The sequence below is a fragment of the Cherax quadricarinatus genome, chromosome 10, assembly GCF_038502225.1.
Source record: "Cherax quadricarinatus isolate ZL_2023a chromosome 10, ASM3850222v1, whole genome shotgun sequence".
Lineage (NCBI taxonomy): Eukaryota > Metazoa > Arthropoda > Malacostraca > Decapoda > Parastacidae > Cherax > Cherax quadricarinatus.
The window spans coordinates 4,577,092-4,590,967 of NC_091301.1; the positions used below are offsets into that span (position 1 = coordinate 4,577,092).

The window sequence follows — 13,876 nt, forward strand, 5'->3', positions numbered from 1 at the left end:
GTTTATTATCGTCCTGGCTTATTGTGCCCAGTTGAAAGAACTGAAGACATACCAGTGAAATAGCAAGGAATTTGGTCGATTGGAATAGTGGAATTGGCTTAAAATAGGACTCAAATTGGGTGAAATCACCAATGCGTAAATTGCACCCAGACCACAAACTTTGTGTCTGTGTAAATCCATATACCATTTATCTACCTTTTCCCAACTACTCTCAGATCAGTGATTGACAGAGTAACAAGTACTTCATTCCTTGTTCAATATGGCTGTAAATAAAATATGTATGCCAACTACACATCCAAAGTGAACTTACCCTGTTATGGAGCCACGTTAGTTGAATAGGAAATTACAGAATTAGAGAAAGGATGATGTGTTTTCTTCTTTGGGTTTTCCTACCTTAATGGGAAAACTGCTAACATGTTAATGTATTTTGATAGAATACTGTTGAGTCACAAAGCTAGTATTAACTGAGATTTTTTTGCAAAACTTTAATTAGCTTTAGTTATCTTTAAATGTGATCAAGACCCCTCTTTGCAGCAGAATGCATCACTGTTCAGACAATATTGCATTTTACAATTACAAATGATGATGCCTATTGCAGGAAGATGTCCTAAATACAGACTCTATAGTGGTGTAAGGTGGTGGACCCACTAGCTTACAAGATTTGTATGATCTTCAGTTTATAAGGAATATTAGTCATTACTAGGTTCCTTTCCCCCTCCTCATGCTTTCACTTGAGAGAGCCTCGTGTAGTAAAAAGGCTTGCCTGTTTCCAACTGTGGATGCAGGAGATTGTCAGTTTATAGAGGTTTAATAGCTTAGAACAACATTCTCCAGCTATTGATATAATATTTACTTAATGTATATGTGAGATAGTAAAGTTGCTTTATTAAATATGATAACTAAGGAAAACCAGAGGCTATGAGGCAGGAAAGCTGCTACATGTAGCATTCAATTTTAACACTTGTCAAGATGCAGTATACCAAATTTAATGCTGTATAGTCCTTGTGGCTTAGCGCTTCTTTTTTGATTATAATAATAATAGTATACCAAATTTAACCCTTTAATATGGCCTGTATTATTACTGTATAAGTTATTTAATAGCTCCTTTCTCATGGTATGAGTTGTTTTCTCTATTTCAGTGTTGGTCAGAGACAGTTAGTCTGTCTTGCTCGAGCTATTCTACGTAAAACACGTGTTCTGGTCTTGGATGAAGCCACAGCTGCAGTTGACTTGGAGACTGATGATCTCATTCAGCAGACCATACGACGAGAGTTTGCCAGTTGTACTGTCATTACCATTGCCCACAGACTCAACACTATTATGGACTCAACAAGGTAAGAAATATCAGATGCATCTACTTTGTTTACTATATACAGAAAATATTTTCTCTGGAACTCCCTTTACTGTAATGATGCCTTGTACAGGTACTCTTCACTTAACAACATACCTGTTTAACGACCGCTTGTACTTACGACCAGCTCTCTTACCAGTGTACTGTATATTTTACTTTTTTCTTGTTTTTTAATGCCCAGTTCTATTTTTAATATACAGCCTCTCCTCACTTAACGATGGAGTTCTGTTCCTAAGATCACGTCGGTAAACGAATTCGTCGCTAAGTGAGGAGCATACTATAATGGTAGTGGGTTTGTATCAGCCATCTTTGATATTGTTTTAATGTCATCTTTGCACCATTTATAACATTTCTGGTATATTCTTAAATGCTTATACAGTAATGTACTGTATATTGTTATAAACAGAATAGAGGAATTCTGCACTAATATACACTATTTAGGTATGTATACTGGTCAGAGAGCCTGTTGTAAGTCCGAGGCGTCGGTAAACGAATACATTGTTAAGTGAGGAGAGGCTGTACTGAAAATGTTATAAATAATGGAAAGGTGACATTAAAACAATATCTAAAGATGGTTGACACAACCCACTACTAGTACAGTATGCCTGAAATATCAGTAAGGGGTGGCTCCTCGCTTGATGACAAATTCTCTTACCAACCTACTCTTAGGAACAGAACTCGGTCATTGAGGAGTACTTGTACAGAATCTTTTCTCAGACTTTGCAACTGTAAACATTCAAATCATGAAACATTTATCAAAGAATTCTGTATACTGTATAGAAAGAATGAAAATTGTTTCATGAGGCAAATTCAGGTGAGAATATTAAATTGAAAGAATTAAGTAAAATATTGTAGTAGGTTGGTAGACAGCAACCACCCAGGGAGGTACTACCGTCCTGCCAAGTGAGTGTAAAACGAAGCCTGTGATTGTTTTACATGATGGTGGGATTGCTGATGTCTTTTGTCTGTCTCATAAATATGCAAGATTACAGGCATGTCTTGCTACTTCTACTTACACTTAGGTCACACTACACATACATGTACACATTTATTTATACACACTCATCTGAGTTTTCTTTGATTTTATCTTAATAGTTCTTGGTCTTATTAATTTTCCTTTTATATCCATGGGGAAGTGGAATAAGAATCTTTCCTCCGTAAGCCATGCGTGTTGTAAAAGTCAACTAAAATGCCGGGAACAATGGGCTAGTAACCCCTTTTCCTGTAAAGATTACTAAAAAGAATAAGAAGAAGAAAATTGTCAAAGTGGGAAGTCTGAATGTGCGTGGATGTTGTGCAGATGATAAGAAAGAGATAATTGTGGATGTTATGAATGAGAAGAAGCTGGATGTCCTGGCTTTAAGTGAAACAAAGCTGAAGGGGGTGGGAGAGTTTCAGTGGAGAGGAATAAATGGGATTAGGTCAGGGGTTTCAAATAGAGTTAGAGCTAAAGAAGGAGTAGCAATAATGTTGAAGGATAAGCTATGGCAGGAAAAGAGGGACTATAAATGTATTAATTCAAGGATTATGTGGAGTAAAATAAAGATTGGATGTGAAAAGTGGGTTATAATAAGCGTGTATGCACCTGGAGAAGAGAGAAGTGTAGAGGAGAGAGAGAGATTTTGGGAAATGTTGAGTGAATGCGTGGGGAGTTTTGAATCAAGTGTGAGAGTAATGGTGGTTGGGGATTTTAATGCTAAAGTGGGTAAAAATGTTATGGAGGGAGTAGTAGGTAAATTTGGGGTGCCAGGGGTAAATGTAAATGGGGAGCCTTTAATTGAGCTATGTGTAGAAAGAAATTTGGTAATAAGTAATACATATTTTATGAAAAAGAGGATAAATAAATATACAAGGTATGATGTAGCACGTAATGAAAGTAGTTTATTAGATTATGTATTGGTGGATAAAAGGTTGATGGGTAGGCTCCAGGATGTACATGTTTATAGAGGGGCAACTGATATATCGGATCATTATTTAGTTGTAGCTACAGTTAGAGTAAGAGGAAGGTGGCAACAACAAGTAAGAGGGAGGTGAAAGTGTATAAACTAAGGGAGGAGGAAGTTCGGGTGAGATATAAGCGACTATTGGCAGAAAGGTGGGCTAGTGCAAAGATGAGTAGTGGGGGGGTTGAAGAGGGTTGGAATAGTTTTAAAAATGCAGTATTAGAATGTGGGGCAGAAGTTTGTGGTTATAGGAGGGTGGGGGCAGGAGGAAAGAGGAGTGATTGGTGGAATGATGAAGTAAAGGGTGTGATAAAAGAGAAAAAGGTAGCTTATGAGAGGTTTTTACAAAGCAGAAGTGTTATAAGAAGAGCAGAGTATATGGAGAGTAAAAGAAAGGTAAAGAGAGTGGTGAGAGAGTGCAAAAGGAGAGCAGATGATAGAGTGGGAGAGGCACTGTCAAGAAATTTTAATGAAAATAAGAAAAAATTTTGGAGTGAGTTAAACAAGTTAAGAAAGCCTAGGGAAAATATGGATTTGTCAGTTAAAAACAGAGTAGGGGAGTTAGTAGATGGGGAGATGGAGGTATTGGGTAGATGGCGAGAATATTTTGAGGAACTTTTAAATGTTAAGGAAGAAACAGAGGCAGTAATTTCATGCACTGGTCAGGGAGGTATACCATCTTTTAGGAGTGAAGAAGAGCAGAATGTAAGTGTGGGGGAGGTACGTGAGGCATTACGTAAAATGAAAGGGGGTAAAGCAGCTGGAACTGATGGGATCATGACAGAAATGTTAAAAGCAGGGGGGGATATAGTGTTGGAGTGGTTGGTACTTTTGTTTAATAAATGTATGAAAGAGGGGAAGGTACCTAGGGATTGGCAGAGAGCATGTATAGTCCCTTTATATAAAGGGAAAGGGGACAAAAGAGACTGTAAAAATTATAGAGGAATAAGCTTACTGAGTATACCAGGAAAAGTGTACGGTAGGGTTATAATTGAAAGAATTAGAGGTAAGACAGAATGTAGGATTGCGGATGAGCAAGGAGGTTTTAGAGTGGGTAGGGGATGTGTAGATCAGGTGTTTACATTGAAGCATATATGTGAACAGTATTTAGATAAAGATAGGGAAGTTTTTATTGCATTTATGGATTTAGAAAAGGCATATGATAGAGTGGATAGAGGAGCAATGTGGCAGATGTTGCAAGTATATGGAATAGGTGGTAAGTTATTAAATGCTGTAAAGAGTTTTTATGAGGATAGTGAGGCTCAGGTTAGGGTGTGTAGAAGAGAGGGAGACTACTTCCCGGTAAAAGTAGGTCTTAGACAGGGATGTGTAATGTCACCATGGTTGTTTAATATATTTATAGATGGGGTTGTAAAGGAAGTAAATGCTAGGGTGTTTGGGAGAGGGGTGGGATTAAATTATGGGGAATCAAATTCAAAATGGGAATTGACACAGTTACTTTTTGCTGATGATACTGTGCTTATGGGAGATTCTAAAGAAAAATTGCAAAGGTTAGTGGATGAGTTTGGGAATGTGTGTAAAGGTAGAAAGTTGAAAGTGAACATAGAAAAGAGTAAGGTGATGAGGGTGTCAAATGATTTAGATAAAGAAAAATTGGATATCAAATTGGGGAGGAGGAGTATGGAAGAAGTGAATGTTTTCAGATACTTGGGAGTTGACGTGTCGGCGGATGGATTTATGAAGGATGAGGTTAATCATAGAATTGATGAGGGAAAAAAGGTGAGTGGTGCGTTGAGGTATATGTGGAGTCAAAAAACGTTATCTATGGAGGCAAAGAAGGGAATGTATGAAAGTATAGTAGTACCAACACTCTTATATGGGTGTGAAGCTTGGGTGGTAAATGCAGCAGCGAGGAGACGGTTGGAGGCAGCGGAGATGTCCTGTTTAAGGGCAATGTGTGGTGTAAATATTATGCAGAAAATTCGGAGTGTGGAAATTAGGAGAAGGTGTGGAGTTAATAAAAGTATTAGTCAGAGGGCAGAAGAGGGGTTGTTGAGGTGGTTTGGTCATTTAGAGAGAATGGATCACAGTAGAATGACATGGAAAGCATATAAATCTATAGGGGAAGGCAGGCGGGGTAGGGGTCGTCCTCGAAAGGGTTGGAGAGAGGGGGTAAAGGAGGTTTTGTGGGTAAGGGGCTTGGACTTCCAGCAAGCGTGCGTGAGCGTGTTAGATAGGAGTGAATGGAGACGAATGGTACTTGGGACCTGACGATCTGTTGGAGTGTGAGCAGGGTAATATTTAGTGAAGGGATCCAGGGAAACCGGTTATTTTCATATAGTCGGACTTGAGTCCTGGAAATGGGAAGTACAATGCCTGCACTTTAAAGGAGGGGTTTGGGATATTGGCAGTTTGGAGGGATATGTTGTGTATCTTTATATGTTTATGCTTCTAGACTGTTGTATTCTGAGCACCTCTGCAAAAACAGTGATAATGTGCGAGTGTGGTGAAAGTGTTGAATGATGATGAAAGTATTTTCTTTTTGGGGATTTTCTTTCTTTTTTGGGTCACCCTGCCTCGGTGGGAGACGGCCGACTTGTTGAAAAAAAAAAAAAAAAAAAAAATATCTAAAAATGATTGGTTATAGTTTAGGGCATCCCAGTAATTGAAGCATACCTAGTAAAAACCCATAAAACAGACCAAGGGGAAGAAAACTTTACCCTTTCTCAGGAAAAATCATCAAAATTCGAGTATTTCTATTACTTATACAGTGATGTATGACCCTGGTGATTTAGTGCTTGGTTTTGATTGTAATAATAAATCTGTAGTAGGTTGGTAGACAGCAACCACCCAGGGAGGTACTACCGTCCTGCCAGGTGACTCTGAAACAGAAACCTGTAACTGTTTTACATGTTGGTAGGATTGCTGGTGTCTTTTTTTCTGTCTCATAAACACACTGGATAACAGGTACATCTTGCTACTTCTACTTACACTTAGGTCACACTACACAGGCATGCACATGCATATATATACATACACACATCTAGGGTTTTTCTTCTTTTTCTTAATAGCTCTTGTTCTTGTTTTTTTTTTTCTCTCTATTGTCCATGGGGAAGTGGAAAAGAATCTTTCCTTCATAAGCCATGAATGTCCTATGAGGTGACTAAAATGCCAGGAGCAATGGGCTGGTAACCCCTTCTCCTGTACACATTTACTAAAAATGAGAAGAAGAAAGATTTTATAGAACTGGGATGCTTGTATGTGCGTGGATGTAGTGCGGATGATAAGAAAGAGATGATTGCTGATGTTATGAATGAAACGAAGATGGATGTCCTGGCCCTAATCGAAACAAAGCTGAAGGGGGTAGGCGAGTTATAAATGGGATTAAGTCAGGAGTATCTGAGAGAGTTAGTGCTAAGAAGGGGTAGCAATAATATTGAAGGATCAGTTATGGAAGGAGAAGAGGGAATATAAATGTGTAAATTCAAGGATTATGTGGATTAAAATAAGGGTCAGATGTGAAAAGTGGGTCATAATAAGTGTGTGTGCACCTGGAGAAGAGAAGAGTGTAGAGGAGAGAGAGAGATTTTGGGAGATGTTAAGCGAATGTATAGAAACCTTTGAACCAAGTGAGAGAGTAATTGTGGTAGGGGGCCTAAATGCTAAAGTAGGAGAAACATTTAGAGAAGGTGCGGTAGGTAAGTTTGGGGTGCCAGGTGTAAATGATAATGGGAGCCCTTTGATTGAACTTTGTATAGAAAGGGGTTTAGTTATAGGTAATACGTATTTTAAGAAAAAGAGGATAAATAAGTATACAAGATATGATGTAGGGCATAATGACAGTAGTTTGTTGGACTATGTATTGGTAGATAAAAGACTGTTGAGTAGACTTCAGGATGTACATGTTTATAGAGGGGCCACAGATATATCAAATCACTTTTTAGTTGTTGCTACAGTGAGTGTAAAAGGTAGATGGGATACGGGGAAAATAGAAGCAGCAAGTAAGAGAGAGGTGAAGGTGTGTAAATTAAAAGAGGAGGCAGTTAGGGTAAGATATAAACAGCTATTGGAGAATAGATGGGCTAGTGAAAGTATAGGCAATGGGGTCAAAGATGTATGGGGTAGGTTTAAGAATGTAGTGTTAGTGTTCAGCAGAAGTTTGTGGTTACAGGAAAGTGGGTACGGGAGGGAAGAAGAGTGATTGGTGGAATGATGTAAAGAGAGTAGTAGGGAGAAAAAGTTAGCATATGAGAGGCTTTTACAAAGTAGAAGTGATGCAAGGAGGGAAGAGTATATGGAGAGAAAAAGAGAGGTTAAGAGAGTGGTGAAACAATGTAAAAAGAGAGCAAACGAGAGTGTGTGAGATGTTATCAACAAATTTTGTTGAAAATGAGAACAAGTTTTGGAGTGAGATTAATAAATTGAGGAAGCCTAAAGAACAAATGGATTTGACAGTTAAAAATAGGAGAGGAGAGTTATTAAATGGAGAGTTAGAGGTATCGGGAAGATGGAGGGAATATTTTGAGGAATTGTTAAATGTTGACGAAGATAGGGAAGCTGTGATTTCTTGTATAGGGCAAGGAGGAATACCATCTTGTAGGAGTGAGGAAGAGCCAGTTGTGAGTGTGGGGGAAGTTCATGAGGCAGTGGGTAGAATGAAAGTGGGTAAGGCAGCTGGGATTGATGGGATAAAGATAGAAATGTTAAAAGCAGGTGGGGATATAGTTTTGGAGTGGTTGGTGCTATTATTTAATAAATGTATGGAAGAGGGTAAGGTACCTAGAGATTGGCAGAGAGCATGCATAGTTCCTTTGTATAAAGGCAAAGGGGATAAAAGAGAGTGCAAAAATTATAGGAAAAGAAGTCTGTTGAGTATACCTGGTAAGTGTATAGTAGAGTTATTATTGAAAGAATTAAAAGTAAGGCGGAGAGTAGGATAGCAGATGAACAAAGAGGAGGAGATGAATGTATTCAGATATTTAGGAGTAGACGTGTCAGCAGATGGGTCTATGAAGGATGAGGTGAATCATAGAATTGAAGAGGGAAAAAGGGTGAGTGGTGCACTTAGGAGTCTGTGGAGACAAAGAACTTTGTCCGTGGAAGCAAAAAGGGGAATGTGTGAGAGTATAGTTGTACCAACACTATTGTATGGGTGTGAAGCATGGGTGATGAATGTTGCAACAAGGAGGCAGCTGGAGGCAGTGGAGATGTCATGTCTGAGGGCAATGTGTGGTGTGAATATAATGCAGAGAATTCGTAGTTTGGAAATTAGGAAAAGGTGTGGGATTACCAAAACTATTATCCAGAGGGCTGAAGAGGGGTTGTTGAGGTGGTTCAGGCATGTAGAGAGAATGGAACAAAACAGAATGACTCTGAGAGTGTATAAATCTGTAGTGGAGGGAAGACAGGGTAGGGGCTGGCCTAGGGAGGGTTGGAGGGAGGGGGTAAAGGAGGCTTTGTGTGCAAGGGGCATGGACTTTCAGCAAGCATGCATAAGCGTATTTGATAGGAGGGAATGGAGACAAATGGTTTTAATACTTGATGTGCTGTTGGAGTGTGAGCAAAATAACATTTATGAAGGGATTCAGGGAAACCGGCAGGCCAGACTTGAGTCCTGGAGATTGGAAGTACAGTGTCTGCACTCTGAAGGAGGGGTGTTTATGTTGCAGTTTTATAACTGTAGTGTAAAGCACCCCTCTGGCAAGACAGTGATGGAGTGAATGATGATGAAAGTTTTTCTCTTTCGGGCCACCCTGCCTTGATAGGAATTGGCCGATGTGTTAAGAAAAAAAAAATCTGCTGCTTTGAGTGCAGTTTCTAGCTACTGCCAGTCTGGAAATGTACCAAAATCATCTTTACTCCTGTAACATGTCTTCCATACTATCATTTGATACCAAGAAACGGCCAGTAAATTCATAAAAAACATTCTTGGAAACACCTCAAAGTTGCCATTTTTGCTTTGTATATCATACACCACTTGGGGCAGGATATTTTTTATACTGTGCACACTCACTGCATAGAGCCATTCTCTCATATCTAGGCCAGAATTTAGTTTGCAGCATGTGTGAGGGCACTGTGCTTAAAACAAAGATCTGCGTGACACTGGCATCAATAACAGATCTATGAGAGACAAAGTGAAAAGGTGAACTCCCATTCATGTACTAAGCCTCCATACCTCTTGAGGTGGCAGTTTGAACATACAGACTAGGTACTATTCACACACAGTGCTTCTGTTGATGAAGTGTTTCAGGTTTTCCCCACTTACTTCATCTTGGCTGCCTCAGTGGCATTTCGGTAGACTCCGGGGAAAACATTTCTTGCAGATGTAAAAAATGTATACCACAAGGACTCCACAATTTGGCTGGGACTATTCAAGTAAAGTATTCTGCATGGGCTCACTGCTGGTGTATTCATACTGCTATTAACAATCTGATTTTAAGAAAGCAAGGATGCAAACATTCTGTGTGTTCAGCTAATCAGACGCATTGGAGTGCTTGTGTGTGTATTCCCATGAGCACAGTTCAGAAGAAGGGCAGAAACTGGCTGGCAGGTATCTGAGTGCCTCTGCAAAGACTGATTATGTATGAGTGAGGTGAAAGTGTTGAATGATGATGAAAGTATTTTCTTTTTGGGGATTTTCTTTCTTTTTGGGTCACGCTGCCTCAGTGGGAGATGACCGACATGTTAAAAAAAAAAAAAAAAATCTATTGATTTGATAATAACCATAGGGCATCATTTTTATTGGACTTACTTTTGATTCCTGACATCCTTCTGTCCAAACCTAAACAGGAATCCATATTCCTAGCTTATACTTCACAGTGATGAGTTACAGCTAGGCGAGTCTATACATGCAATTAATTACTTAGGTAATTTAAAAATGACATTATTGTGTTTTTAATAGATGTAATTTTACATCAGTTATATTATGTAATAAAATATTGTTTTTTTTTTTTAGGATTGTAGTGCTGGACAGAGGAGAGATAAAAGAATTTGACACCCCTGCAACCCTCCTAAATAATAAGAATTCGATCTTCTATGGGTTGGCCAAAGATGCTGGTCTTGTTTGATAATACATACCTTACATAGCTACACAATGAGTCTGATATATATAAATTCAGTGTTGAATATTGTACTTATTATGAAATGCAATACTTTCCTGTATAATACAAATTAACAGGCATGGTTTCAGAATTAAAATGAAAAGATGTGTTTACTAATTTTCATCATTACACTGAAGCCTTTTTGTCATCCATGCTTCTTCATAATGAAGTCTAGATACTCAGATGAGTTGGACATGCATTTTTGCATACATGATCCATTTCATTTCACACTATACATAAAACAGACTGAAAAAATAGATTACAGTAGTCTATCATAAATTTAATGAAATGTTTTTTTAGTAATTGTTTTTACCGGGAAGACTCTCTCCAGGAAAGCTATAATCGTAATTTATGCAAGATTGCTTACTTAGCTTTGTAATTCAGACTTTGCAGAAATAAATTTCAAGTGGAAGAGAAAGTCATTAGTGAAAACAGTGATACCATTACACACTATAGGTATTTTTCTGCCTTTGTCAATACTTTTGGATTACTTGAGCCTGTTAATTAATGGCTGTAAACTGAGCATACGACAGGTGAATCTCAAGGTGCTTAGATAATTAAACATTTCTTCATTAGAGAAACATACAAGAAATGATGCTTTTGAATGGAAATATTTACTTTGTTTTAACTAAGAATAATTTCTTTAGAAGTCATGTAGATTTTTAGTTATTGTTCATACCTTTCTTACCAATTTTTTATTTTATTAACACATCGGCCATTTCCCACCAAGGCAGGGTGGCCCAAAAAAGAGAAACTTTCATCATTCACTCCATCACTGTCTTGCCACAGGCATGCCTACACTACAGTTATAAAACTGCAACATTAACACCCCTCTTTCAGAGTGCAGACACTGTACTTCCCATCTCCAGGACTCAAGTCTGGCCTGCCAGTTTCCCTGAACCCCTTCATAAATGTTACCTTGCTTACACTCCAACAGCACATCAAGACCTGAAAACCATTTGTCTCTATTCACTCCTGTCTAACACACTAACGCACGCTTGCTGGAAGTCCAAGCCCCTCGCACGCAAAACCTCCTTTACTCCCTCCCTCCACCCTTTCCTAGGCTGACCCCTACCCCTTCCCTCCACTACAGAATTTTATAATCTTGAAGTCATTCTATTTCATTCCATCTTCTCTACATGTCCAAACCATCTCAGTAACCCCTCCTCAGCTCTCTGGATAATAGTTTTGGTAATCCCACACCTCCTCCTAATCTCCAAACTGTGGATTCTCTGCATTATATTCACACCACACATTGCCCTCAGACATGACATCGCTGCCTTCAGCCTTCTCCTTGCTGCAACATTCTTATCAATAGTTTGGTTAATTTAATTTTTTTTAATAAATTATTAATTGGGCAACAAACTTCATAACATCACCCTAATCTCACCCTAATCTTAATGACAAATGACTTAGCAAGCCTAACCAGCCTGGCTAAAAAAAAAGCAGCTCATTCCAGCCTGGCAGAATTCCATGCAATCTTGGGACAAAGTTGCACTAAATTGTATGTGAGAACATGTGATGCACATTTTGTACCATGCTTCAGAGCTGTTGTTATGTTCTACTTCAGCTATCATAAGTTTTAAATGGGAATCAGGTGATAAAGATTGCAGTGGTGTGTAGACTAAGAGCAAGAGCATTTGTTTAGACAAATAGTTAGCTCACTATTCACTGATTCAGGCCAGAAACCACGTACGGCAATGCTACTGTCATTATACTACTGTGATTCTTGTCTCTTGCTGGACTTGCTTTATGTTGCCTTAGTGCATCAAGTACAGTATATTGTTTTAATGGTATTAATACTGAAATTCAATGAAAGGAAGTTAAAAAATTGTCTTGGAGTCCAAAAAATCTCAAGCCTAATTCCAGAAAATTCTTTGATTTTGCTAGTACCAAGCTGAAAATTCCCTTAACATATCAGCTTAAGTATCAGCTTGATGTAATATTAAAATTTCATGAAGTCTTAAAGAAGTGATAAGATACAGTACTAGTTTTGGGGAATAGGTTGACTTGGTTGATGTGGAACTTGAAGATGAGTTACCTGTTAAACATACAGATTGCAAGGAAGTGTAAACTAGTGTGGGGTCATTTGAATTATAATATCCATGTGCTTCTTGTAAGAAAGCTATTTCAGTGAGCAATGTGATTGTTGCCTTCTTTTGATCACACTATTATAATAGGTAATGATTGTTGTTAAAAAAAAGTACAAGTTACAAGGGAACCATGAAATGATTGCTGTCCATTTGACCACTGAGATGTTGCATAGTTTTAAAGGCAGTATAGTATATACTTATCAAACATGTCATTTCTACTTGCCTCTGAGGTACTGTAAGTGTTGCACTGTTTCTGTTATTATTACTGGTGGTGTACCTAGATTCTCATGAGGAATTTCACTTTATGGTTATTGTAAACTCGTTAGGACAGTTATTAAATGTGTAACCAATGATAGGGGTTTACTCTGGAGTGACAATTACTACTGTTCTAACATTATGGTATGTGTGTGTCACTCAGGGTATGAAACCAAGAGTGATGCATCATCAAATGTAGTACCATGTTATGCAAGTGTCATTGAGGTGCAGAATACTTAGTAAGAAAAAGACATTGCCTCTTTGAACATTGTCCTGCTAAAGGTTTTCTGTACCTGTTACATAAATTTTAGATTGTAGAAAATCCTTTATCATTAATATAAAATAGTGATAATAAACGAATCCAAATTTATCATTGCTTTCAATTTATTTACCTGTTACTGGTTCTAGGATCATCACAGTCTAGACCAAGCTTTCTGACTGACATCCTTGCCAGCTGATTACAAGTTGCCTTTTAGGAACTTGTGAAGATCCCTCTTGTAAACAGTGGCCTATTGAAAATTCCCTTTCATTGGAAGCGGTATTAAAGAGCTTTGAATCCTCTATATATGCCGAGTTATCTCTAATTATGGCTCAAAGGCTACCTCAAGTAATGCAGCCTCTAGAATGTTTTTGGAATTTCTTGCTAGTGGAGAACTGTTTATATTTTAAAACAAGCATATTAATGCACATTTTTCTCTTCCATGCTTTTTTTACACAAGGGTTCTTCAAGGTAAAGTCCTTGATGGTGGTGAGGGTCCCTTGATCTAGGGAATTGGATCTGTGCTCCAGTTCCCTAAATTAAGCCTGAATACCTTCCATTCTGCCCCCCCCCCAGCGCTGTATAATTCTACGGGTTTAGCGCTTCCACATGATTATAATAATACAAGGTTAAGTTAAGGGTTTCTATCTATTTATGAGCTAAGAGCTGTTACCTATATCAGCTTATTTTCAAGCCTTTTCATTGTTAAAAGACACAAATAGTGAACAGGATGAAGTTGGGGCCAACAATTTCATTTGGTCATCTGACTATTTTGTTGATGTCATGCTGTATAAACATATTCCAGACTCCAATCATCCTAAGAATAAATAATCTCAGATGAAGTGATGTTCTTGAAGGGTGTAGCAAAAGTGTAGTTGCTGTTTGCTGCCCATCTTGTCACGTAGAAGCTTTTT

General features: G+C 38.3%; 1 protein-coding gene across 6 annotated transcripts in view; it reads left to right on the top strand.

Annotated features, from left to right (window-relative positions):
• LOC128687898 (multidrug resistance-associated protein 1) overlaps positions 1-13,073 on the top strand; it is a 196,140-nt gene extending 183,067 nt beyond the window's left edge. For 5 of the 6 annotated variants that reach the window (XM_070083532.1, XM_070083530.1, XM_070083531.1 and 2 more), the window contains 2 exons: positions 1,140-1,334; positions 10,211-13,073. In XM_070083532.1, the coding sequence (XP_069939633.1) occupies positions 1,140-1,334; positions 10,211-10,322 (307 nt within the window). In that variant the 3' untranslated portion in view covers positions 10,323-13,073. Of the gene's footprint in view, positions 1-1,139; positions 1,335-10,210 lie in introns of those variants that run through there. The other variant, XM_070083534.1, reaches the window with a different exon arrangement.
• The last annotated feature ends 803 nt before the right edge of the window (positions 13,074-13,876 follow it).